The 27,500-nt window shown below is 39.2% G+C and overlaps 3 protein-coding genes across 4 annotated transcripts in view; 2 read left to right on the top strand and 1 right to left on the bottom strand.

The window, feature by feature from the left end:
- LOC138059995 (ADP-ribosylation factor-like protein 1) overlaps nucleotides 1–2,754 on the top strand; it is a 16,160-nt gene extending 13,406 nt beyond the window's left edge. Inside the window, exon 10 of the mRNA XM_068905662.1 lies at nucleotides 1,731–2,754. Within this exon, the coding sequence (XP_068761763.1) occupies nucleotides 1,731–1,761 (31 nt within the window). The 3' untranslated portion in view covers nucleotides 1,762–2,754. The remainder of the gene's footprint in view (nucleotides 1–1,730) is intronic.
- A 3,283-nt stretch (nucleotides 2,755–6,037) lies between these two features.
- LOC138059994 (succinate dehydrogenase assembly factor 2, mitochondrial-like) lies at nucleotides 6,038–8,917 on the top strand. Its single transcript, XM_068905661.1, has 3 exons — nucleotides 6,038–6,269; nucleotides 6,391–6,426; nucleotides 8,215–8,917. The coding sequence occupies exons 1-3, from the start codon at nucleotides 6,070–6,072 to the stop codon at nucleotides 8,438–8,440; spliced, it is 462 nt and encodes a 153-aa protein (XP_068761762.1). The 5' UTR covers nucleotides 6,038–6,069; the 3' UTR covers nucleotides 8,441–8,917.
- Nucleotides 8,918–8,934: 17 nt separating this feature from the next.
- LOC138059993 (DNA polymerase delta catalytic subunit-like) overlaps nucleotides 8,935–27,500 on the bottom strand; it is a 30,535-nt gene continuing 11,969 nt past the window's right edge. The window contains exons 4-21 of one of the 2 annotated variants that reach the window (XM_068905659.1): nucleotides 27,362–27,500; nucleotides 26,492–26,724; nucleotides 25,753–26,109; nucleotides 22,678–22,869; nucleotides 21,628–21,716; nucleotides 20,431–20,541; nucleotides 19,960–20,073; nucleotides 19,813–19,858; nucleotides 19,150–19,251; nucleotides 18,357–18,590; nucleotides 16,204–16,305; nucleotides 15,756–15,826; nucleotides 15,223–15,375; nucleotides 14,978–15,080; nucleotides 12,989–13,121; nucleotides 12,277–12,390; nucleotides 10,743–10,896; nucleotides 8,935–9,441 (exon numbers count right to left, since the gene is read on the bottom strand). The exon at nucleotides 27,362–27,500 is cut by the window's right edge and continues 42 nt beyond it. In XM_068905659.1, the coding sequence (XP_068761760.1) occupies nucleotides 9,345–9,441; nucleotides 10,743–10,896; nucleotides 12,277–12,390; nucleotides 12,989–13,121; nucleotides 14,978–15,080; nucleotides 15,223–15,375; nucleotides 15,756–15,826; nucleotides 16,204–16,305; nucleotides 18,357–18,590; nucleotides 19,150–19,251; nucleotides 19,813–19,858; nucleotides 19,960–20,073; nucleotides 20,431–20,541; nucleotides 21,628–21,716; nucleotides 22,678–22,869; nucleotides 25,753–26,109; nucleotides 26,492–26,724; nucleotides 27,362–27,500 (2,544 nt within the window). In that variant the 3' untranslated portion in view covers nucleotides 8,935–9,344. The remainder of the gene's footprint in view (nucleotides 9,442–10,742; nucleotides 10,897–12,276; nucleotides 12,391–12,988; nucleotides 13,122–14,977; nucleotides 15,081–15,222; nucleotides 15,376–15,755; nucleotides 15,827–16,203; nucleotides 16,306–18,356; nucleotides 18,591–19,149; nucleotides 19,252–19,812; nucleotides 19,859–19,959; nucleotides 20,074–20,430; nucleotides 20,542–21,627; nucleotides 21,717–22,677; nucleotides 22,870–25,752; nucleotides 26,110–26,491; nucleotides 26,725–27,361) is intronic. The other variant, XM_068905660.1, reaches the window with a different exon arrangement.

Below are 27,500 nucleotides of genomic sequence, written 5' to 3'. Positions count from 1 at the left end.
CTCGGGTAAGGACAATAAGCCGGAGGTCCCGTCTCACAACCCTCGTTCATTAACTCTGTGGGACGTTAAAGATCCCACACACTATTCGAAAAGAGTAGGGGACAGTGTTCCCTGTGTTGTGCTTTGACCTTTCCAGCATATGGTCGGCTTGGCAGGATTAGCTTGAAGGGCTTCTGTGTGAATAAGACCACAATTGTGTATAACAGCCAGAGGTCAGGCTACTTAGCCAAGTGCTGGAGCATGGAGCCTAATTCAAGTAACCCCCCAGTTACTTACTTTGCTTATCAAAATGTTAGTTGACAATCTCAACTCAAAACTTAATCCTCAGATGCAACAATAGATGTTAAGGTGTAACACGCCCATGGGAAGGACAGGAAACTACGCATAGTTTCTCTGAAACGGGAGAAAAGGCAACTGAAAAATCAAAGTCGTAGGAAGGAGTTCTAGTGAGTTCTAATAGCGCAATTGGTAGAGCATCCGGCCAGTGTTACGGAGGTCATACGTTTGAGTGCTGTATAGGACTCTGATTTTTCAGTTGTCCTTTTGCCTGCCGCCAAGCAACTAATTTCCCATCGACCTTCAGATCTTGATGTTATCAAGAGTCAAGTTTCAAGGCCAGAGTTTTGAGTTTTAAGAATTGAGAAATTATTGACTTTGTGGATAGCCAGGTTGAGCATACAAGTCGAAATTTGAATTCTGATTTAGTCTTTATTAATCAAACTTAATTTCAACTCCTGAAAGAGTGATTGCAAATTTCTGTATGTGTGACTTCAGTGCAGTAGTTAGTATTTGTTTCTATACATGATTATTTTTTGTCACTAAGGAAATCCTGAAATTTTAAGGTCGGGTTGTTGGCTAGTTTTTGAGAAAAAGGCCTTTGAAATGTCTAGTTTCCAGTTCCCCCTCCAGGAGCTCGGTCACTATTTATATTTAGCTATTTTCCCCAATTTGCATTTATTTTTTACATTTTACATTTTACATCAATTGCAGTGACTTACACTTCAAAAGAGACGTCTTGGTGCTTTAATTTCACAGATTTCAAAATCTTGATCTTTTTCTTGGGAAAACTGTAGTAACTACCTAAAACCCCTACAAATTAGTGCCTCTGGCAAGTTACAAAATACTTTCAGTGTTAGTGGCAGTCAAATTGATTTTTAGTGATCATTGTGGTCCACTAGGTGCAAAGATAACAGCTGTCTTATACTAGAGACAAATAATTCATCTGGGACAAACTTTTCACGGCATCTCTTAAGTTCATCCGGTATAAAGATGGGCAAAAGACGCTCTGGACTAACTACAGTATCCACTTTAGTACCTCTTTGAAGACACACTGGATGGTTCATCCAGACCCATTATGCGGCCTGTGCCTATCTTTATACTAGACAAAATTTAATAGGTGCAGAAAAAAATTAATGTTTCCTCATGTTTGTTCAGGACAGATTATGGGTCTCACATATATAGTTTGTTCCGTCTTTACACTAGACATACAACATGAGAGATGCATAATTTGTCTGGACAGATTATGCGTCTCTAGTATACAAACGGCCAATAGTATGATTTTCACCATACCTTCATGTAACATAGTTAATTATTTAACCCTTTGATACCCAAACCAGCCATACTTAGTATTTTACTCTGTCTAACGCCAGACGATTTTACTCGTCAGTGGGGAACCCACAGGAGTCAATGGGTTAATTAATTTCAATATAACCTATACTTTTTACTTACAGGTTGGTTGACAGCCTCAAGTCAAGACAATAATAATTAATGCGACCTACCGTAGATCTCTATTTTAGTTACCATGCCTCAACTGCTTATTCATGTTATGAAAAAGTGCCCTCTATGGTTCTTAACACATAATGTGGTTAAAACTAAGTTCAAAGTATTCCACTTGAACATTGTAATATGTTTTTTGTCCATTTTTTCAAAGATGCTTTTTTTGGCGATTTTTTTGTTAAAGTGATACATGTAGCAGTTACCTGATGTGTTTTCTTAATAATATAACATTTGAAATTGAAATTGAAATTGATGTCTCGGCTGTGCTGGTGACGGCCTTCATCAGAAAGAAGGGTGAGTCTCATTTCACCTGAAAAAAGTTACTGTGTTTTTTTATGTGACTCTATGCGAAAGCCTCAAGGATACTAATAATACAACACATGATTTAAAAAGTATAAGGGCAAACATAAAATAGTATAATTACATAATTTCCTTAGAAGAGCATTCAGTCATAATTTCAAGAGCATATTTGAATGTGGTTATTTTGTATGGCACTCGGGTAACTATTAAGCTTATTCAAATTGTCATGCTACTGCTGTTAAAGTAGTGAATTTAACTTGTCAGTGGCAAACTATAACATATGGGAGGTTTCAAATGTAGAACTTTTTAAACTTAATAATTGTTGTGCTAAATAAATAACTATAAATAATGTCAAGTGGAAAAATGATCCAAGTATAGTGAAATACCCAAATCATTGGTGTATGACCTCAGTGTGGCACGATAGTAGCACGTTGTTTGAACCAAGTTGAGCTACTGCTTCGTGCAATCAGAGGTCTGCTGTGCATGAAGTAATCTACTTTTTGTGCTCTCTCTAAAGAAAAGAACGCTTTATTGCAAGTTATACATAAAGAGTTGAGGCTATCTTAAGGTGACACCATACTTTGCCCTGCTTGTTAGGGGGTAGTTGTTTTAATTTTATCAAATTTATATTGCTGGACTGAAAATTATCTGAGTTTGGTAAATAAAAGGTTAACTCTACCTTTGAATACACGATTTAAGAAAACCACAAAACCTTGTGTCTCGCACCTTTTATCTGTTTATGTGTAACAATCACATATCACATGTCTGGTTATGACCCTTACATCGCAGGGAGCGATTTGGATTCAGGCACTCTCTTCAAATATGAATCCTTTAAAAGAGGGGATGCACTTAGTTTTCAAAAGAAGATAATTTAGAGATTATATTTATATATATATTCATTATTGTGCATGTGACTGAGACAAGATTCTCTGAAAATGGGTTTCCAGTGTCTTGGGATAGCCTGTGTTTACCAGTGGCGGATCCAGACCTTGAGCTAAGAGGGGGGGGGATACCAGAATATATACTGTTTGCCAAAATAAGGGGGGGGGGGGGGCGGGTCCCCCGGGCCCCTCCCCTACATTCACCACTGTTTACTTTTGTTAAACTTATTTTGAGGCATATTTCAAGAACAACAGACTACCCAAGGAGCTAGTAAGGGAGAATAACTGCATTAAGCACACTAGATATGTTTAAGAAAATCCCAGACCGCTGGCCTCTTCGACGTAACACACGCTTAAGACAGGACACCTGTCTCGGGTCACAAATAAAAGAAAATTTCCATTTTTATGAAATTTCTCTCAGTGGGGACTTGGGCTCCCATCATGCCTTTTTATGTTATTGTTTCATTTCAGAGTAAGTCATAGTCGCGACTAAGATGCAGATGCTTTCCCGATTTGGGGCTACAACTCTCTGATCTTCCCACTGTGATAGAACAGTTGAGTTTTGGCGCGTGGCCCACGGAGTGGCGGAAAATCGCCCCAAATCCTAAAAGACGGAATAACGGAAAATCGCCCCAAAGACTAAAAGACGTAATATAAAATCCCGAGAAAAATAAAAATGATAAAATAAAAAACCCCTTCCTTTTTAAGGTTCGGAGTATGTGTACAGTGGAACCCTGTTAATACGACCACCGTTAAGCCCCCCCCCCCCCCACCCCATAATATGACTCTTGACAAAACCGATAGCTTCCGAGTGTTCCTATTGTCCTAGCCGTATGAAGCCTGCCAGTTGTCCCAATTAAACCTGCTGACCACAAACACCTTTGCTTAAAAACAATTTTAAAATAAAATATATATACAAACGAGTTTTTTTCTTTTCAAAATTACTGTAACAGTGGCACCGACAAGTTCATATCTCGTCATTTGCAAACACTTAAAAGATTATTTTAATTTTGTAAAATTCCAAACCTTACACAGTTCCGTACTTTTTCGCGTTGGCCATCTAGTGGCGACCACCCTTCAAACACGAATTTTTTTTAGGTGACACACTAATAACCACCTCCTGTGATTTTTCATTGACGACACCATCTATTTTTAGGTGTATCCCATTATTAATATTTTGAAATCTATGTTTGTCATTTGCCATTTTCCGCATTTAGGCGATTTTCCGTCATTCCGTCTTTTAGGAATTGGGGCGATTTTGTAAAATGGAAGTTATCTGCGGCAATGAACAATGAACTTGTCTTTTGCAGCTGCCGCCATGATATAAAAACTGGGACAATGCGTGTGAAGTTTGTGCTTAAAGCTAAATATTGTTCAAAATAATTTTATAATGACTTAAGGATGGTGCCTTCTAATTCAAAGGTATTTTTGCCCCGGTTTATGATTATGCAGAAAATGTAGATCTTAACAAGTGGTATTGAAATCCAAAAAACAAAATGGGGGTAACCACGCATTTTTCAAAGATAATTTAAGAATAATATTTGTAAAAAGCTTTAAAATACAAAGAAATGTATGGCGTTCTTTCTCAAATTGAAGCTTAATTATCTCTCAAAAATGTATGGTTACCCCCAATTTTCTCTGTGGATACCAAGATTACATGTACTTACTAAGATCTATAGCCTGCGAGCAAGCTCTCTTTCCCGAAAGAGAGCTTGCTCGCAGGCTATAAGATCTACTATTTCCGGATAGTTTTAAAATGCGCAAAAATATCCCTTTATTAATAAGCACTGCCCATAGGAAATCCGAGTATCTCCAGATGCGCAGAACGTATGCGCAATAACCATAGTAGGCGCCCTCCTGAAAGCAGTATTGCTGGTAGTGTTGTGGCTTCTGAGCTTGGGCTACCTGTGATAAACTTCAAACCAACCTCGTTACTAGTGTCTCTTGTTGCATCCATTGGGTCAGGCTCTCCGAGGGACTGGGGTTGGGGCTATTGGGTCTTTCTCCTCGACGACGAAGAGGCCCTGGGAACGAGGTTGACGTTGACTTAAACCCATCCCATACCTCTGAAATGACATTGTCGACAATTTTTAAGTTAGGGTGGTTTAGTGGTTATCAACCGTGCCTCCCACCTCTGCGACCCAGGTTCATCTCCGGCCTCGAGGTCGTATGTGGGCTGAGTTTCAGTCGATCTCAATCTGACTCTGAGGGTTTTCCTCCCTCCTCCAAATCAACTTCCAGCCTATTCCATCAGGCTGTTGTGCTGTGCTCCGAGGTCATACTGGGGGTCATACATGGGTCGTGTTCAGGAGCCGAACGCCTGGCCGGCAGCACAGCTCCTTCGGTCCGACCTAGTTGAGCTGCGCCCTCAGCAATTAAATCTCTGACTGCGAGAAAGGGCGATTTGCAGGTGAGGGTATTATTAATAAAAATCATGGGAAATGAATATCTATTTTTTAAATCCGGACCCCAATGCCTAAACTCGCTTGACTCGAACCTGGGAATGCTCGGTTAATAACCCTTTCAGTTAATCACTAGACTAACGCATCGCATCGCTAACTGACAGAACACTTTTAAAAAATATATTAATATATTTTTTCTTCCGAATGCTGCTGCAAACGTATTATCACCGGTTAAGAAACAAGTTTGAAAAGGAGAAAATGTCGGTTTCCAAACCTTAAGAGAAAGCTAACCATATTAAAATCAAGTACTAGAATTAACCACTATTCAGCAATGATTTTATATATATACTAATTACATTTGATAAATAATCGGTGCAATTGTCAGCCAGTTGATCATTAGTTGTTAATAAGTGGATAAAAACAGTTCCTTCACATTGGGTGCTCCGGGTTCAAATCCCGTCCAGGGATGCCACTTTTCCTTTTCATCTGCTACCACAAGTCCTGGGACAGAGTAATCCTAAATTAACGACAACAGTTAATCCAGGGAAAATTACGAATTGTCGATAATCATTAATAGTAATTTCAGAGGTAGAGGAGATGTTGTGACTTGAAACACTACACACAAACTGAGACGCCTCAAGTGACCTTAGATAACCAGTTTCCTCACCTAAAAATGCGCCTTGAAGTTATGCCGCTGACCGATCAACAAAATGGCGACTTTTCTGAGACGATGTGGCTTTCTTTCCATCTTCTATCGGAATCGACAATCTTCATCGCGGACTTTTAATATTCGTTTTCTATCGGGCAAGGTCATAGATCGGACACCCATTGAACCACCTATCCCAGAGTATAAATCACCTCAAAACGAACCAATAGCTCGCAAACGAGCGAGACTTCTCTATCAGAGTAGGTAAGATGAATTACCAGTAAGATTCGCTCAAACATTTTGAGGGGCACTAAGCTTTATATTTTGGACGGGAAAAAAATTACGAACTTGTTATGAATGCTGTTTGCTTTCTGTTCCCCTCCAGGAAGCGTGGAATGTTGGAAAATGGATTGTTGTTGAGGTACACTTAAATGCAATATATTACGTAACAGGGTTGCCACTCATTAGAACTAAAAAAATTCCCTGACTTTTCCCTGACTTTTCACTGACCTTGCATTACGCGAATTATGAAATAAGTCAAATCCGCTTTTACATTAGCTTCAGTTTCTCCTGCAAACCATCAATATTCTTCTCTTCATTTTCAATCTCTTTACGTTTTTCACGGGATTTTGAATGCATGGCATTTGGTGTCACTAACAATTCCATTTTGTGTTTTGTTTCAACCTCTGTGGCAAGTTCATCTGCTTCTTTAGTAAGTTCCTGAACCATTTTCTCAAGTCTCTCCTTCTTCTTCCTTGATGACTAAAGCTCCTCCTGTACTTCTTTCTTCCTCTTCTCTTTTTCACTGGCCTCTTCTGTTTTCTTTTTCTGATTTAAGCAGCTCTGGTATCTTGCTTGAGCATGCCTGCAAGATACCAGAAGTTCCTTTGTTACAGAGTCTTCTACAGGACCATCTTGATTCTTGATACCATCATATGCCATCCGATAGGAAATTAAGGTTTGATCTTGCATATTGCTGCTTAAGATGTCTTTATTATCAGAGAACCCTCTTTCAACACATGACTGACCATGGGAAAGTATAAGCAAGATTTTGAAAATTTCCCACAGTTTGGAATACTCTGGCTTCTCTCCAATGAGAGTCAAGAGAAAGAAGTCAAGACCTTGGTCTGAATTGTAGGCAACAAATTCATCTTTGTGGTACTCTGTAATGAACGCTTTGTACTACTAAAGGATAAATTCCCTGACTTTTCACTGACTTTGACAACAACTGAGATTTTCCCTGACCTTTTGCAAAATTCCCTGACTTTTCCCTGACCTTGAAAAATTTTTGTTTTTCCCTGACTTTTCCCTGACTTTTCCCTGACCATGGCAACCCTGCGTAAGCTAGTATATTTGTATTTTCTTCTAGCTTGGTTTAATTTTTTTTTGAAGCAGTTCAGTTTTGATTTTTTTTCTACTTTTCATTGCCATAAGGGCATCCTTCTTTTTGGTTCGTTTACCGTCGTCCGACCGACCCTAATTTTTGGCATTTTGGAAAAAAAAAAAAGGTTAAACCATTTTTTTTAAAATAAGCATAGTAACAACATAGAAAAAACAGGTACATTTTTAAAGAATATTGTGAATTTCGTTCATGCAAATATGTAAATAGTAACTTTTGACGCCATCCTCATCGCCAACTTAGACAATGACATCCACCGGCCTTTCCGCCATATTGCTTTTGTTCATGTCTTGCTGTTTCCAGTCTCCAAAGCAATGGTGCTGGAGTACCAGCTCTCCTATTCTGAGTCTTCGTGTGATTTCTAGTAGTTTTTTTCCTCAATCTGATCGACCGACTCTACATCTGGAAACACATTCAACGGTAAACAAAAAGAAAAAAAAAAGGATGGCCTAATCTGAAACAAAGCAAAAATCAAAATAGGAGTTGTTTGAAAATTTTTGCACCAAGTATAAAAACAATAATTAATGTACTGATGTCCACTGGCCTTTGCAAATATCAGGTTCCTTGAATCCAAGATACCATACCTCTCTTTATAACCTGATGGTATGTTTATTTAATATTGCGCTAATCATTCCTGTTTATTATTAATAGTATATTTACTTCTCCCTTTTTTTAGTTGATTATTTCAGCTGGCATCCTGCACAGTAAAACTACTAAAAGGATGAAGAAATTTGTAATATGCATGATTATATGGAGACAGTTATCCTGAAAGGGGTTTAATAATAATTTATGAATATCTTCACCCCACAGCACATTTGCAGACAAACACTTGGACAGTTTAAGTGATTCATTGCTGGAACAGTATGACAGAGTTATCAATCAACCTAGTAATGACTGGGAAATATACTACTGGATGACAGAGAAAAAAGAAACACCTGAGGAGTATGATAACCAGATCATGGACATGTTAAAGAACCATGCAAAGAACAAAAACATGGAGGAACGCGTCACACAGCCTGAACTTCAACACAAATAAAAGCTATGGCCACCAGCTCTCTTTCCCACTCCTCTGGTAGGCTAGAACGAACTGTTCTTACGTGATCAGAATGATGGGTGAAATTAACGCATTTGTGTTGGGTTTTGTGTGGTTTGCATTTGTCTAAATGTGCAAAATGTTTAACAAGATGTACCGGTACTTGCCAGAAACATGTTTAAAAACAACTTTGACAAGTGAAACTTGAGATCTCAGGTTTTCAGACAGTATCCCTCCTATGCATAGACAGCCCTGACAATTTTTACTATTCCTTAGATAGGCAGTGATTTTAGAGAAATTATGATGCTAGGGTAGCAAGTCATTTGGCTGTCGTGAAAGGTTACCCTGGTATGGTATTCTGTTAAAGTGTTGTCTGACTACTGGAAATAACATTGGAAAGACATTCATTCAAACCAGCTATCCTAAAAAATCATAATTGTTCAAGTTACATTTTGTAAATAAATGTATGGTGAAACGCAACATCAAAAGACTTGTACTTTATTGTTAGATTTTTAATTCCAGGAAATTCTGTTTCATGCTCTGAAAAACAACCTTTGTACAAGGACAGACAAAATTGTTTTTCACACTATTAGGCATAGTGAAACATAGTGAAGACTACACTAAGGCAACGCCCCACTACCCCAGTCTTCGCTTGACTTTATCTCGCCTCAACACAATTTCGCTAGTCCCAATCAACCAAGAGCCTGGAACAGGCTAAACGAAAAAACAATAAGACTGACAATCTTGCAAACTTTTTGGAAGTGAAACACCTAAGCAGGTTCCTCTCATCCTCTGGGAGCAAGGTGGAGAACTTCTATGCAGGATACTTTTTAGTATATTAAGTTAATTAATTTTCTGAAAGTTTTTTGGTAGAGCTTGAAAAGCTCAGAAACCACCATTAACTCTGTCACCAAGTGAAGTCGCCAAATCTTTGGATGAGTTTGTCTTGATCAGAGAGATCCTTCTGAACTTTCTTTCTCATGTAGAAGATGGGGCAATCACGACTAAGTATAGAAAAAAATATCTTATTAGAGATCAAGCGCTCCTTTTTGTGCTATGGCAAATGGCAGGTTACTACTTGTCATTAAAGCATGAAAACATTCCTCTCTCATTTAAAAAGCTGCTCAATATCTGTAAAATAATCAGCAAGATTTTGGGCAAAATGCAATTTTAGTCTGATGTTTGTCATAAATGCCACGTTAAATCTCTCTTTTAACAATCCACTTGGACATTCTGGTATCAAGGAACTAGATTCCTCATTTCGCCTTTGCTGGTGAATGGTCTGCCTTAACCCATTACCACCCCTGGGAGTGAAACTTAACAGATTTTAGTCTGTCTAATGCAGGACAGTTTTACTTGTCAACTGGGGCTGACCTAGGGCACCTGAGGAGTGAATTGGTTAAAAGAGTGAGTCTTTTTCCCTTTAAATATAATAGCATGTTTAAAATCCCAGTTCCATGCAAATAACAGTTGACATTATCTTCCATTTGAATCAACACCAAAAGAGCATGAAGATGGCACTGTTCAGATGGAAGGTGCCCCTCTGCAGGGCAGGAGGTCGTAAGTTTATTTTCACAACCCAACCAAGTCTCAACGTAATTGAGAGGGTTCTGATGCTGGGTCCATTGTAATCAAGACTACTAATGGTGAGACTTGCATGTGAGGACAAAAAAGAGTAGGCCTTGTCACTAAATCCTTTGTTGGGCACAGAGTTTCCTGACTATAGACCGAATGCATAAATGGCGGCTACAAAATATTCTTTTGTTTATGTGCTGATTAGACTCCCTAGCCTCGCTCTCAAGCAACATTTATTTTGTATTTTGTCCATGCAAACGAGGTTAGTGATGCTAATTAGCACATAAACAAAAGCATATTTTTTTGGCCGCCATTTATGCATTTGGTCTATTGGTCTGACTTTGTGAGTGTTATCTAATACATACAGCTCTGACCTTTAGGGGCATTATATGTTGGAATTTACAGTAAATGGTTACAAATAAAAGAAATGGTAATTGGAGAAGTCAGACAGTTCCTTGAGCAAGCAACCAGACCTAATGACTACACTGTGAGCCTTGCATGCTTCTTTCAATGACATACATGTTGTAGGCTTGGCTGAGGTGAGAAGCTCTACAGTGGGGATAGGATGCAGTTCTCTACAACCCCTAATTTAATTGGATCCCTTTAGGATGCAGCTCTATTGTTTTTGGAGTTAAGGTCCATTGTTTCTTTTGTATTGTTCTTTGTGTCCATTGTTTTCTAAATCAATCCCGAGAGCCATTGTGCCTACTGACCCCCACAGTGAGATTACCTGGTACACAAAACATCTGCATGCAAGCTTCCCTGACAGTTCTGACACTGAGTCCATAACCTAGCAAATTTTTCTTCTAGTGAACTGAGATGTGCAATCTCCTTCTGGAAAAGAGCTGACTCTTTCGGTTTGCAGTGCTTACACACAGCAGCACCTAAATTTTACCAAGAAAGGATAATAATTATGGTACATTGTGTAAATTTATTGCTCAATTTTACAGTAAACAATTAACAGGGTTCGTGCTCGATTTTGTGTCTAAAATTCCAGGGGTATTCAAGGAGTTTTCAACAACCACAAATTGAGTTTTCAAGGAGTCTTTTATAAGAATATTTCTATGGCTTTGATTGCCATACATAGTGATTCAGTGTTTTCTTTGCTGAAAAAGCTACCTTAATATTCCTTAACACATCCTGCAAGTTAAGGGCATGCACGGGCATTTTAATTTTTGGTTCTAATGTTTCCCTAATAGCCAATTTTGGGCTCAATTTGTGAAATGTCTCTTTAACTTGGCATGATGCAATCTCAACAATTTTCACCCAAGCAAAAAATTTAAGGAGTTTTCAAGCAGTTTTCCACAAAATCCTTTTTTTCAAGGGCTTTTCGAGTGCCCTTGAAGTCCAAAATTAAATTCCAAGACTTTTCAAGGACTTCAAGGAGTAGCACGAACCCTGAATTAAATTTTATCAAATTGATCCACAAGGTTTTGTTCACCATGCAGCCATGTAGATAATTGGACATTTCAACGGAATTATTGTTTGATTTTTTATCATGGGATGGTTTAGTGTATTATGGCATGTTTGCATAACATAGCAAAAAATTGGAATGGAATGGACGGAACAAGAATGGTTATTTAAAAAATCCTCCCAAGGAAATGTTTCTATCTGTTCTGTGATGGCACTGGGAGGCACCAATGATCCCGGCTCGCTGTGCCTAAAGTATTCTAAAAAATGTCAGAATTGACTATACGTGTGCAGGGGCAGATTTTTTTTTTTTGGGGGGGGGGGGGGTGAGGGGGCCACCGCACATCTTGACTAACATGAATTTTTCGGATAGAGGGCTTGTGGAGGGGGTGGGAGTGTGCACTCTCGCCGCTATTTCTTTGGCCCCCTCTTTCTGGAATTTCTGGATCCACCCCTGCTGTGACCTCTATTGACACCATGCATTTACATCTTGTTATGTAGTTCTGGGATTACACTGAGGACATTATAAATTTATGGGTACTGCAACAAATCGGATCTGACCAACGCGTCAGTCAATGCATTGGCCAACAAGTCACCGGCACATCACTGACACTGTGCACTGCTTTTACCACCTGAGCTAACAAGTCAGCTTGGAGCTGGTCAGTTGGGAGTTCCAAATAATATCCTATAGGAAGAGAATGTTTGTGAAAATAGTAACATGAAGGAATTATTTTATAATGATGTGAACTAATAAAAAGGGAAAATAATCATCACAGCTGAGATTAACTTCAGCAACTGCAGAGTATGTCACACTGATTGCAAAAGATAATAATGATTATTAATTTTGTTCTTACCATCATTGTCTAAGACTGATTTACAACCAATACAAGTGCTTCTCTTTTTTGTGAACATGGCTAGTTTTCCCACCTTTGAAGTGACTATGGTCTTCGTCAAAGTATGTTGACCCTCTGTAAGAAAGAAATGCATACATTCAAAACTTTAATCTTAGACTAATTGATTGGGACACACATGCAATTTTCATTCAAATGTCTTAAAAATAAATATGGAGTGGCCGAATATAAATCCTCCCACCCTCCCTTGCTTCATAAGGTATGCAGAGGTCAGGAAAGAACTTGTACAGGGGTACCCCAGTGTAATTTGTATAAGATTGTAGTCTTCAAGTTTTGTTGTGTAATTGGGGAGGACAAGACAGGGCCCAGGGCCTGTTGTCCCTCAGCTGACTAATTTCAAAGATTGCATATCTCTCTCATTACAAAGACATCACCCTTTACTCAGTGATAAAAAATAAAATAAAAAACACTGGCTGCAGGTGAACCCTCCCCCTTTCACATGCAAGGCTGTTGCCTAACAGGAGCCCGGTAGCCTGGGGCTCCCAAAGAATAGCTCTGGGCGCCTTAATTTTTCACAGCAACACCTTTCACTTCATATGTTGGGCTCCTAAGTTCTCAGCATTTAGCTCTGAGGGCCTCTTTAAAATTTTCTTAGGCAGCAGCCTTGACATGACAGAATGATGCTAACCAACTACAACAACTGGTCATCACTTACTCAGCAAGACAGATGTTGCCTTTGCCTCTCCAAGAATTGGCTCAAATATTCTAAGCAGTGGATTTGACAGCTGGTTTTCAAGGTAATACTTTGTGTCAATAGGTATGTTATTTTCCAGGACATAGATGGGGTCCTGTATAGATAAGAGATGACAAACCATTGACAACAGTTAACCAAAATGCAAAGTTTATTCTCATTCACTTATGTGCACATCATAAAATTAATGTTTCCTTCAGCAAAGTTAATTTTAACTAACTTTGCAGAAGGAAACATTAAAAAAAACACCAGGAAACTGCTTTTTCTCCTTTAAATTTCCCTTTGACATTCAAGCTACCGTAAAATTCCGAAAATAGGCCCCTCCAAATATACGCCCCCGAAAGCGGCAATGCAAAAAACCCTCCATTAAATCGCCTCTCCAAATATAAGCCCCTCGGGAGCTTGTACTTGGAAAATTGCCCTCAAATACAAAGTAAAACAAAGCAAAAACGGTAAATTTACTTCCAACTATAAGGCTAGCCCAATCGATTTGGAAACGCAAATTTCCCTCCGTAGATAAGCCCCTCCCAATACCGAAGCCCCTCCAAAAATAAGCCCCTCGAAAAGGGCTTTTGCAAAATATAAGACCGGGGCTTATTTTCGGAATTTTACGGTATGTCACTGAAGACCATTATCCACACGACTGAAATTAACACTTGAATTCCTCTTTGGAGGAATCTTGAAGATTTTTCTGAAAATTGCTGCAAAAAATGGACAATAACTGAACAATAATATTTATCAAATGCATTAACTAGTTTTCACTTTTCAAACAGCATTTATTTTCTATGAAAACCGAAGTTCATAGCCAACTGTTTTTGATATATTAAGGAAATAATCACAGGAATTCAGAGTCTCAAGAGCAAATTTCAAAACTGGCACGCAGATTTGAACACTCAGTTCAAATTTCAAAACTACTGGTCACACGCGAGGTAGCTTGACTGTAATGGGCCATACATGGCTCGAAATTGCGACCAATACGGTCGCATTTGCGACTAAATTTTTCCCTTTGCGACTAAAATATCTGGAGAAGTCGCAAATTTGCGACTTGTTGTCACCTTCGTTCTTTCGAAACAAAAGGGTTAGCAGTTCCCACTTTGCTGCTACTTTTGCTAAAATAAATAAATAAATGAAAAAATTATTTTGTTTCTCGCTGTGAATTTTCTCTGAAGGTAGCGTAATTGTATAGTAATTTAGCTGCGATGTTACGTGCACAGCTCCATTCCTTCGATCATTCGCCATTTTCAGCAGTTTCTTTACACACAAGTACTGCGGGCTCATATTTTTTTGCTAAACCGCTGACAACACAATGCAGCGCGGCGATTTTGCGACTAAAATTTGCGAAATTGCGACTAAATTTTCGTATCTTATCGCAAAATGCGACTGGATTTTTTCGTTAATTTCGAACCCTGCCATATGGTGTCTAACAATACACTACAATGCATACTTAATTCACCGCTCCCCATAGGGGCTTTTCAGGGCCAATGAAACACAAATTAATAATTTATACGAAATGATGGAACACAACAACAACTGTTAAGAAACCCAGCTGGCCGGAGGCAAACCAGTTGGCTAATTACAAGTGCAGCTGGGAATTTGAACCAGGGACTACCAGGAACAAATTCAACGAGTGGTCAGAGCGGTTCTTGATCTCAAGGCCAGTGCCCTAACCACTGGGCCACACTGCCTACCTCTTACCCCACAATGGAACTACTGAAGGTGTGGGTTTATCAACCTGCTTCTAAAAAATTTTCTCGGCAAAGTAGTTTGTGACATCGATCCTCTCAGGAATTGACCCAGCCCTCTCTGATCCCTGAGCTAATTCCTTGGTCAAATAATTTTTGCTCAATGTTGTCGCATCTATATGCTAGAAACCATCTTCTTCATGTAGGGTGCCCTGTTGGTGCACGTCAAGATGGGAACCACAAGGTTTGACACAAGGAACAATGAACATACCTCTGCTTTTTCATAAGCTTTCTCACCCTTGGCACCAGCTATGATAACATATGGCACTCTGTCGCCAAGCTTTGGAGCAGAGCCAGCATCACGCTTCCGCATTCTATAAGAGGATGAAAAAATTAATATGGAATCACTCAAAAGCTAGGGGTTCACATGGCTAGACCTCATCTTGGTATCTACACCCATTCATACACTAAAAATACCAATAGAGAGTGTTGCTGTAGCTTAATTTTACAAAATACCTTTCTGCCAGCTCAGAGTGAGCCTGTTTTCCAGCATATTCGTCTCCTGTCTTGGTTAATTCTTTGGTAATGACAAGTTGCGAGATGTCAATTCTGTTGCACAACAAGTCGGATATAACTTGTTTGGTGTATTCCACTGCTCCCATTGGGTTCCTTGAAAAAAGAGAGTTATGGTACATTGTATTAAATGTTTTTTTTTTTCTTAAATATGACATAGAGACGATTAGGTTAGGGCTGAATATCACTTGGGGCAATATTATTAAAATCAGATAAATCAAGGGTTGGTTTTTCAAAGAGGCAAGACAACTGTATAACTTTAAATTAAAACAACCTTAGTCTTTGAGCAAGAAAATCCAGTAACCCTAGATTGTAGTAGAATTCAAAACATGGGATGACAGCTGGAAAGCAAGCCCTCACTCCATGAAGCTACATCTAATTGTAGACTAGTTTATTATCATTCCATCAAGGTCTGCAGTGTACACACATTATATTATAATTAGAAAAAAGATGATTTCTAACAAAGTAAAATATACCTTTCAATTAGAATTTTCTGCAAGCATGAATTAATGAGATTGGCAACAAGTGGACAGTTGTCTCTCCTTACCTAAAAAAAAGAAAAAGTTAGTGTCACTTCCTCAGTCTCTAAATATTTACAGTAGCAAGTGCAAAGACACAGAAAAAGGCTTATGTATTCTTTAGGTCTTACAACTGTATGAAACTTTTTTGTGTAGGGCAACAATGAGCAACAATGCCTTGGAGTTGACGTTGATAGAAACTCATGCAAGGACTTTCAAAGCAGAAAGATTATCACAGTCAATGGAACAACCCAAGTAGTGGTAAAGAAGCCCAAAAACATTCCACACTTGAACAGGCATGACTGCACACCTGCACTTCACAACCGCCCTACCACTGCCATCTAGGAGCTAGTCAAATTGCACTTGATAAATCATTTTGTATCTACACATCTATGCATGCACTTACAGTTTCAATTCCTTTGCAATCCATTTTATCATGTTTATCAGCTTTAGTGAAGTACAAGCCAGCATAGCGTTTCTTGTTTATCAGAAGATAAGGAAAATACACCTGCATATTAAAACAAGGTGTACATTTAATATTCAATTCAAAAATTTATTGGCGGGGCAAAAAAATACATCACTCAAGTAAATTGTGCTGCAAGACTACAACAATTGACTGCTGAGACCATCTGGATACAGACACTGGATAAAGTCCACCATCCACAGGAGCAAATATTGTTCAATATTGTCACATTCTTGTCACCAGAGCCTCGGATTGACCCAAGGCTCTGGGAAACTCTTTGTAGGAGAACATGCACTACGGGGTTCTTACAGCCAAAAATTGGCTATTTGAACCTTGCAGCGCCTGCTCACTCCTCGTGCTAACAAGAATGCACCAATTAGAGATGCTTTTGATTGTTCTTCCAAAAACCAATGAGAAGACACTTTGTTTCAGGGTTCCCCAGAGCTCTTCTCTCCCTCGGTCAAGAGAAGAGCTCTGGGGTCGAGATTGATATTGTCAGTGACAATTTTTGAAGCTACTTGCATAGTATTAAGTTACAAATTAAATGGAGATGAATGGAAGAAATGTATATTTATTTTGAAGTTGCAGTTGTAGACAGAAGATAGAGCTGATCCTCACATTCATCTGGACAATTTGTGCAATAAAAATTCGTCCCTTATAGACACCTGAAAAATTCAGTTGGCTTCAATAGGATTCGAACCCATGACCTCTGTGTAAAGGATTGCGTTACATTGTTTCCGTGTTTGGTGTTGTCGTGATTCCCGCTCCTAAGGTCAAAGGACATTCGGCCAAGGACATGCAGACATTTAAGGACCATAAGTTAGGATTTTCCTCACTGATAAAGATTAGCCCTTAACCGGAGGAAAGAGGTATCATTTCATTGTTCTAATTAGTTTATCATCAATAATGTCTCATTTGTTCAATGATTTTGTGTTAGTCTATGAACAAGTATATTTGTGTTTCTCAGTTCTCTCGTGTCGATTTCACAATTATTCCTTCCATCTTTTGTAATTGTCGCACGCTCAAAATTGCTTTTTTTTAGGTTTGTACGTCGTTTCAAACGCAATAAATAATTTAAACCTCTCCCAAGAGTAGTGCTTGAGATGCTAGTGAACGCTCCTCCACGCCGATATAAAGAAAAGAAGATAATTGCGAATCCATTACACTCTACGATGTTGGTGCAATGCTCTACCAACTGAGCTATGAAGCCAATCAGTTGGGAGCAAGGTCAATTTGTCTGGTTCATTCGTTCGTGTGAAAGGACCAATGAATGAAAGAAATTTATTATTTCAAGTGTGGGTTACAGACGAAAGATAGAGGTGATCCTTACGCTTCTCTGGACAATTTGAGCAAATTGTCTTTTTAGACACCTGAAAAATTCAGGTGGCTTCCAACCGGATTTGAAGCCATGACCTCTGCGCTGCACTGCCCTACCAACTGAGCCATGAAGCCACTCAGTTGGGAGCAGGCCAAATTGTTTCCTGTATGCAAGCAATGGGAATTTGCCACATTAAAATTGCAGCAGAAGAACTTGTCTGTCGAGAGGCTTGAATTCAAAGTAAATGAAAGTAATATTATTATTAAATTGTAGTGGGTGACAAATTTTCCCATTTACCAGTAGATGCAATCCTCCAGAAAATTACATGTAAACCCTCAAAGATTTTGTAAAAGCAATAGCTTATGTCAGATGACAATACAGAATCTACTTTTTACAGGTAATGATGGGTGTTGCCAACACCAGATACTTCATGAAACAAGCTCTCTTTTATTCGATGAAATTCCCCACTTACTGTGTGATGTACAGTATTATGCTTTGCAAAACATAATTAATTTTATGCAAGCACTTTAAATGTGCACAATTCTATGGCTTGGGAATTGGTACTTTTTAATGGTTTAGTAAATGCCGGCAAACTAGGAAAAAACTAAATAGTTAGACAAACATGTCCGTTTTCTAATACCTTTGTGGATATACATTGACATGTAAAACTAATGTGGCCTGATGCACCAACCTATGTTTGGGTAAGCTATAATGGTCGCTGTGAAATCAAACATACATGCCGCTCTAGAAGTCACTGGCTGGATGAATGATACTCAACCTTTTCAAATTCAAGCTTAATGGGTTTCACAAAATGGCCTGAAACATAAGATGCAGCTTCTTTGCCAAGTTCCATGCTCTCTGCAAGGGATTCCACTCCAAAATTCACCATAACAGAGTCTGTGTCTCCATAAATGACTTTTGCATTTGTCTTGTAGCCATTTTCGACCGTGTATTTTGACTCCACTAGCTCCTTGGTTCTCTCTATCATCATACGGCCAAATGCTGTCACACTCTGCAAGAGACGGAGTTGATTTTTCAATGTTTATGCAAAAACAGCATAATTTATAAATAGTGACATCTTGTTTTAGTTTTCACAATCTTGTGGTAAGATCAATATATAACTATTGCTATAGTAACAGGGTGGAATTTAATAGTTACATGTACAATGAAACAAGTCGCAAGAGGGACAGTTCCCTCTAAGCCAGAGGACTAATCAAAAAGTTTAATTCCCTCTTATCCCTTGCACATCATTTCCACTTGCAGTTTCAGATTTTGCGGAATGCTATCTTGATGCTTTACTGAACTAGGTAATTATTTGTAAGTTTAGAGCATAGTTAATTTCATGTTTTTCAATTAAAAAACACATTTTTCTTCTGCCAAACAAAATAGTGTGTTTGAGGTGGTTTTTGTGCTATATATTTCTCGGGAATTAACCCATTTCTTTGTAAGCGTGACACTTACAGATTTAAAATTAACTAACACCTGACAATCTTACTAGTCAATGAGAGCCGGTTCAGCTGTGAGGGTTAAAGATAAAATACCATTACTGGTTTTATGTACATGATAACTACCTGTGAAATGGGCAGACAAGGCAGTTTACCCACTTGGGCGCCAGTAAAACCATATACAGAGTTGGCACTGAGCTTCAAAGCCAGCTGTCGACCATCAAGAACCTGAGAAATGGACCAGATGTTGAAAACATAAACTGTCCCTTATAAGCCCCTGGCAAGCGATTTCCCGCCAAGGAAAATTGCCCGAACACTCCAGTCTCCAGAAGCTCTCCTGCCTCCTCCCCGACAGTCTGTACAGGTGGATGGATGGATGGATGTACATGACGTCATAAACAAAATTTCTCACATGGATAGTTTTCCCAAAAAATCTTACCCGTGGTGTTCCGCTGGCACGCTTTGATAGTAAGGGTGAACAGAAGAGATAGAAAAGTGCGAGAAATATCAAGATCTGGCAAAGGAGATGGGAGACAGAGTGCGATCTGCATCAATCATGAAAACTCTTTTTTTTATTCCTTTTTCAACAATGGCTTGCAAATAAATAATTATTGTAGCTTGGGTATGGGTCATTAGCAGAGTATCAGGGTTCAGTGGATTGACGTGAACAGGCCAAGTATGGAGACCATGTCATTTTACCTGTTTAGTTTGAGCCTTCAAGTTTGCAAATATTAAAAGAAATATTAAAAGAAATAAGCAAAGAAATAAAATTTCCAAAAAAATCCTCACCTTTTTCTTGAATGGGTCTGTTTCTTTCTTCAGATCTTCTTTAGCCCTAAAACAGTCAAAACAAATAATCATTTTTAAAGGCTTGCATTTTGGGCTAAAGTTTTAACAGAGCTGGCTTTCACTATTAAACAAACAAGTTCAACACACTTCTTCCTTGCAGACAATAGGTTCTCCAAGATTTCCGGCAGCAGGCCTTTCCTGATTGAGGCTTTCACAAAATAATCTCCAGAGGGTGTCTTGATAAACTCATCTGGTTTTAAACTAAAAAAAAAAAATTAATAGAAACATTTATGTGTCATCAATGAAAAAAATCTCTATATGTTTGGAAAATACCGTAAATTTTATCAGATTGGAAAGTCACCTTGAAAATCAGATCTCAGATCTCTTAAAGAAACTCGATGGTACGTAGTCTGGGTCTTAACAAATAACTATTAATAAACATAACTGGTAAATGAAAACTAGCGACTGTACAATGGATATTCAGGACAATTTACTCAAGTTCTGATAACAGAAGTCTTTGTTTAAGTGCTATGCATTACTGTAGTTGTATTAGGCAAAGGTTACACAAGTTTTTGAGAAGGCTAACTTTTTGATAAGTAAATATGAACCACTACTTACTCTTTAAGATTACTTTGATGCAGAAGAGATGTATAACACAGGTTATGAGCCATCATGATTGAAGGATACAGGGAAGCAAAATCAAGGGTTGCCACTGGGATATCATAATAGCTGAAAACAAATTTATACATGGCGCATTATTAAAAGCTTATGCTTATTCTAAATTTTCTCATGGCACAGTTGGTTGAGCAACGGGCTGCAATGCAGGAGGTCATGAGTTCGACTCTGGCCGAACCAACACTCTGAGTCTTAAATAACTGAGGAGAAAGTGCTGCCTTTGTAATTACACCCCAAAATGGTTAGACTTTTAAGTCTTCTAAGATAAGGACTATAAACAAGTGGGCCCCATCTCAAAACCTTTCCTTTTAACCCACTGACGTCCAAACCGGCCAAAACCGGCCAGACTTAATATTTTACTCTGTCTAACGCCAGACGATTTGACTCGTCAATAGGGAACCCCTGGGAGTCAATGGGTTAATCAACATTGCACATGGGACATTAAAGAACGCACACTGTCTGTGGAGAGTAGGGGGAACCCCCGGTGTTATGATCTGTCCTCCTTTGAGTCCTTTCCCATACATGGGTTGGGTGTGTAAGATCAAAATTTATGGACAGATAGCGGCTTCCAGAGGCGCCTTTACAAGCTGAAGTCAGATCTCACCCTAAAGAGAGACTTGTAAGCCACCACGAGACTTTGCGATATGGGTGTTATATAAAATCCTAAACCATAAATCTTTATCAAGTTATGACATGACTTTCCTCTTGCAATTTGGAAATAAACACTTGTCATTTTTTTTCAGAACTGTCTGTCACACTTGCTGTACAGGCTTAAGCAATAATTATTTTTTCATGGTAACACAACTGTACAAGCCTTGTACACTGCTTCAGCAGAAGAAAATTAGGGAAGAGTACCCTAGAGTACCCTGGTACGGTCCCGAGCAAGTGAGGTTAGTAAGTACGGTAGTTTATTATATGGCTTTTTAATTACGTTTTGCTTTGTTTTTGCAAGCCCGTAATCGGCACGTGGGCATTACGGGAGAATAATGCCCTACAATTCAGTCACAATTAGCCAATCAGCTATATCGGCTACAAACACAAGCCATATAATAATGATAATTATCATTATTTACATTTCTCTGAGTAATTAAACAATTGACCGTACTGCTTGAAAAACAAGATTTCATTTTTGAGTCTCACCCTTTCGATGGCTCAATGACAGTAGCTCCAGTGTATTCCTCTCCTGCTTCAGCTTTGTGTGCAGGAAGTAACAAGTCTTGCTTTTTGGACTAAAAGACAGTAAAGTGGTTGAGACTTTAACCACTCAAAGGTGATAAAGCTGATTAAAGAAACAGGGTGTAAAATGTTTAGAGTGATACAGTCTCCTTTGGGGTGTCCTTGCTAAATTAATACCTGTCTCAGTAAATTACCAGGTATGAAACTCTACACAGCCTATCCATAACGGCAATGGAAATAGTCTCTTGCATAAGCAGTCAATAATGGTAACAGGACTGAGTAGAGTCCAATTTGGTCTGTAATCATACGAGTGAATAACACGTGGGAGTCCAATTTGTTTAATCATGAGTTGATGACAGACCGAATTGGACAACACAAAGTCATGTTACCAATCATTTAAAACCATTACAATTTCTGAGAAAACAAAACCAATGCATTCCTTTTTCACTGTCTAATGTTAAAAATTTGTCCATTTTGGAAAGAAAATCCACAGTTTTGTAGGGTAAGTGTTTGTTGCTATGGTTATAATTTGTGATAAATTCCATGATTGGTGGATTAATAATAATTATTAAGCTGAGTGCATTTAATATGATTGGCTGATGTAACTGTCCGATTTCAGATATCCGATTACAGCCAACTGTCCGATTTCAACCCTACACAATAATTAGTGAAAAATAAGGCAGTTAATGCACCAATCAAATTTGAGAAAATTGTAATTATGGTTACGATTAATCTGGAAAATAACGTTAATCAAGCTGGGGAAACTTGGCTACTGACATCGGTACCTCAAAATTAATAGTCACTAGTGATTTTATTGTAACACCTGACAATAATTGTACTTGCCACTTGCAAACCTTTCAGGAACAAAGGGGTTTACTACACAGAGGTCCCCATTAACCCTTTCCATTGTGAAACAGACAGTCACGTAGATTTTAGTCTCAAATGCAAGACAGATTTACTCATCAATTGGGAACCTAGAAGAGGCCAAAGGATTAAGAGTACTTCACCAAATACCATTCGTAATAGCTGCGAGACTACTTTAATCTGCTGTCCTCTGGATAACAAATAACCCAATGGTACTCCAGTCACACGGGCCATCTCCATGTAGTTTATAATGCACATTAGTTTCTCAAGTAACCTCAGAGGTAAAATTGCGTCCTTCATGCAGTAAATAGCCAGTCTGCGACGCGTTTGATCATTTCCATTCTGAAAGACAGAAGACAGTTCTTCACATTTTGTTATTTTACCTGGTCTCCTCTCCCTATAGATGGGCTTAAAATAATGGAAAGTATTTAGCTTCCTCTTATGCCCAGAAATGTTGCTAATCAAACACAAGTTCAATTACGATTTATAAACATCATGAAGAACACCTTAACATCTAACAAGCCACTATATTTTTACAGCAAAACAATTAGTGCTAGGGCTAGGATTTTTAGAATATTATTGTTGATGCTTTGGTGCACAGTAAAAGACAATAGACAACACTTGGGTGTAAACGAAGGGCAGGGAATGTACTGGCAAGGCATGGATAATAGCCATGGCCTGTATGGACCTCCGGATGAGGGGCCTCGACACCTAGCCGAGGGGGTGACTCATGACTGTATTGCAAGGCGGGTATAGTTAACCCAGTCCAGCAAAGAAACAATGTGCCCCCACCCCCATCCCCCGAAGCCAATGGTTTGGAGACATTGTGGGTTAGTTTGAGTATAAATCCTTGCAAAAAGGGGAAATCGTCCTCAATGTGGATGATAGAAGGGATCTTTAAATAATGCTTAACTAACCACTAGCGGGATTCACAACGCTGATTAAAAATGGGGGCACTCCATAGGCCAAAGGGAAAGGCTTTGTCCAAGTAGTAGTGGTCTTTCCAGGACATTCCCAGGAGCTCCCAGTCCTCAAGGCGAACAGGGATTATTCTGAAGGCAGATTGGATGTCGTGTTGCTCATGAAACAGCCTGAGCCGTATTTGAAAACCAGGGAAGGTATCATCGATATGTATGTATTGGAGGGTGAAGTCTTCAATGGGTAGTATACGGGCGTTTAAGCTTTCAGAGGACCTCTTAGGATAGCACAGGTGAAAAAGCAGGTGAATCTGAAAGTTTTCAAAAAGAGGGGATGGGGGGTGGGGGGTGGGAGGTTTGGAAGGGATCTGCAATGCAACCAAGCTGAACCTCATTGAGGAGGTTGGTGGTTCACAGAAGGAAGGTTAGGGGCATATCTAGGGATACAGGGGCCATTAAAGCCCACCCTGAAGCCATTGGTCAAACCTACACAAAGATAAAAAACAATTTCTGATAGGGGTGGTGTTTAAGGAGGCCATGGAACAAAGGAACGTATCAACAGGAAGTTGTGCCATTTGGGACTGCAAGAAACTAGTGGTTTGCTGATTTTTTCTCACCATGGCCTCTAGTTTTTGAAGAGGAGTCGTCATGGCAGTAGGAGGGGTGCTCTCCATTACAAGTCTTACAGCAGTGAATGAAGGGGTATGGGTCTTTGCTACAATGGATTTGCCGGTTGAAGTTGTAGCAGACTCCTCGTGATGGGGGCCTATTAAGCGCAGACAGGGAGCAGACGTAAACTGTAAGTGGTGTGATCCTCACTCCCACAGATGGTACAGGAGTATCTAGCTTGCCCAGTAAATTTCATTTTCAAATGTTGATGGTCCCGCTATCTGCAGTCGAGGGCGAGGTTCGTCACTGCTTTTCTACAAAATTCAATGCCATAGGAAAGCCATGTGCAACCCACAAACATCCTTTGGGCAGATCGAATAATCTCTTGATAATCTCTACCGCCCTTTCAGGAAGAGAAGTGAGAAGGACTGTACAATACACAGCAACAGCCGACGGCCATTTGTCGATAGAATCTATAAGGATTTCTTTTTCCAAGAGGAAGAGAGAACACTAAGTTATTTAACATCTAAGAAAATGGATACCCAGGGAAGGTTGTCTGAAAGGCATGAGTTTTCTGGCAGCAATGTGTCGAACTCAACATGCACACCCTTTAATATGGTCTGTTTAACTTTGGTTGAAGCATGTGCTGATAATGGAAACTGTCCTTGAGAGATGAGGGGAGGAATGTCATTGCTGGCGCTGGGTTGGTTGAGAATGCTGGTGCCGAAGTTGGGATTGGTGTGTTGCTGAGGTGTTTATCGAGGTTGCACAAATTGAAGTGGAAGCTCTTGCGGTTGGGGCAGGAACTCAGTTGGCTGTGGATACTTCAGTTTTTCATCCAGGATGGTGGGAATAAGACTGGCTAACGTGGTTGAGGACGTGTCTGTGTTTGAAGCTCTTCTTGCTTGGATACAATTTTGGATTGGATTTGACCATTGTTGACCGCCTGTTTCAAGCAGCACATCGTTAGAAACGGTGAAAGTTTCTGGTGGATCTCGAAGGGGTGAAACGTCCTCAGCAAAAGCACTTGAAGTAGAGGGGTTCCATTTACTTTGAGTTCTAAGTTACCTGAGCTTTGAGCAACTGCAAGGCTGGAGTTGAGCTTGTTTTGATACAAAACTCAGGGCTTTTCTCACATGAATCAAGCCTGTCTTAAGTGGTACTGTGCTTGTACTCCAGCCTTCCATCTATTCAAAGGTCTCCCTATGGTCACCGAACAAACATCTGTAAAATGGCCTATATTCAGTACTACATTGCCTGGTGACTGCCACTCAAAGGGTTGTCATAGTCACCTTCTGTTCTTACAAGGAACAATAGTACAGAGCATAGTTAAATTAATAGAGGGGAATGGTTATGATACCAGACAAATTTCTTTGTTGTATGTTTTTGTTCTCTTTTTTTTTGGCCTTGACCATGGACAAAACACAATAGTTGTTTACTCTGTACTGAGGAACTAACCAATAGAAACATGTTGGTTAGTACGTAATTCATGCATATAGTGTATGAGTGCAAAACAAAAGATTGTTCACGGTCGTGGACTTTCCAAACTAAATCTTGGCATCTTTGTTTGCACCTATGATGTATGCCGAGCTTCAAAACCAGTCCCCTCTATTAACTATGTACAGAGCAATAATTTCACAATCCCTCCCCATTCTGATCTGTTGGTGAGCAATGTCTGTTAATTTTTTCGCCACCTTACCTGCAAATCTGTAATGATGCTATGTTGCACATCCTCCTTCTGTTCTTGTAAAAAATGAAAACTAACAGAATTTAGAGTGTAGGACCTCAGTTTGTAATCTCTCAACAGAGCATGTAACAAATCAAACTGTACTCTGCCAGCAATGTTGATTACTTTGTTTTCTCGTTTTCCGTAAGCACGAGATTGGAAAGTAGTGTTTGAAATTGTGCTCTTCTCATCTTTCACTCTTCCAAGAAACGGAAACGACTGCACTTTTAAAGCAGCTGCTCTATTGATCAAGTAAGGAAGATCAAAGTTCACAACATTGTATCCAGTTATGATGTCTGGATCCACTTTCTTGACAAAGTCACTCCATGACTGTGGCAAAAAAAAAAACAACATAATCAAAACCATTAGTTATTTCTTCTTTTTTCAAAACTGTTACACTTTCCTAGGCCAATTGGCATGCCTGTTGTGCAATGTTGATTTTATGTCAATCATAAGAAATAATTATGTTGTGCATAAAGGAGACTACTTAAATTGTGTAAAGAAACCCTGACACGTGCTCACACTTAATCTTCGTAGCAGTACATGTACTTCTGCATGTGCCTAGTCATGGCATCCCACATCTTAAAACCAGTCAAACTCTTCTTTAGTATCTATAATTATGCTGCTAAAATAATAATTATGGTAACACCACAGCACTTGACGTGTTTTGGTAACTGCAAAATCAATATGAATGATGAGCTTAACAACTAACCTTTAGCATATTTCCTTCATGTTGAAATGACAACACATGTGATCCAACAATAGGAGCACAAGAATTCAAAGTGAATACATTCCTGATAAATGGATCTTTGTCGCCTTGGTTTATGACCATATTTGCTATCTGAATGACTGGGTCCTTTTCTGGTTCAGGGAAGACTCCTTTTCTGCCTGCACATTCTATATCAAAGCTCAAAATTCGAAGAGGTGCCACTTTGGACCATTCACCTCAAAAAACAATTGAAAAAAAATTGTTTATAAACAAGAGTGTGTCTAAGGCAACGACACAGGAAATGCCTGATGGCAGTGGACAGCTGTAACAAGGGCAAAAAGAGGCACATTGGGAGAGCTAAGCTTGAATCACACTGTCCTTCTATTCTAGTCCCACTGTAGAGGCCGGACTGTGTTTAATTAAGGTTACCACTGATAAACCTGGGCTGAGATGTTCAAAGCACGGTCAGAACTCTCCTGCGTTAAAAACAGACATAAATACTAACTCTGCTTCAAACAATTCAAACCTGTGTCAAAAGAAACGATGACTAAGCCAACCCTAGATATTACTTTCAGGCGAGTCGCTCACAAGCTTGTCACATTAAAGCACACAAGTTACAGGACCATGTGCTCATGTGCCAGAGTGAACTCAATGACTTCTACAGGTTGTCAAAACAAACAATATTATGATCATATTCTTATCAGGACTACACTTGCCCATATAATCAAATACCATTGAGAGAAATGCTCAAGACCATAGCTTTCTCCCTGTGAACTAAAGGCCTGTCTGCTGCATGGTTACCTACCTCCACCAGTACACTTTGAACAGACATAACTTTCAATGTTTATTCTTATTCCAATAATTCAATGGTACCTTCGGGAGCATGGCTGATGAACTCATCATATGCAATATCAACTTCAATTTGACAGTGTGATTTAGGCTGTGTATCACTCTTGCTGCTTCCTTCAATGCTAGGTGAGCGCACTTTGTACTTTCCAGCAGGCAGCTCAAT

Source organism: Montipora capricornis, chromosome 8, assembly GCF_036669925.1.
Source record: "Montipora capricornis isolate CH-2021 chromosome 8, ASM3666992v2, whole genome shotgun sequence".
NCBI classification, from domain to species: Eukaryota; Metazoa; Cnidaria; class Anthozoa; order Scleractinia; family Acroporidae; genus Montipora; species Montipora capricornis.
This window is presented reverse-complemented; position numbering and strand designations above follow the sequence as displayed.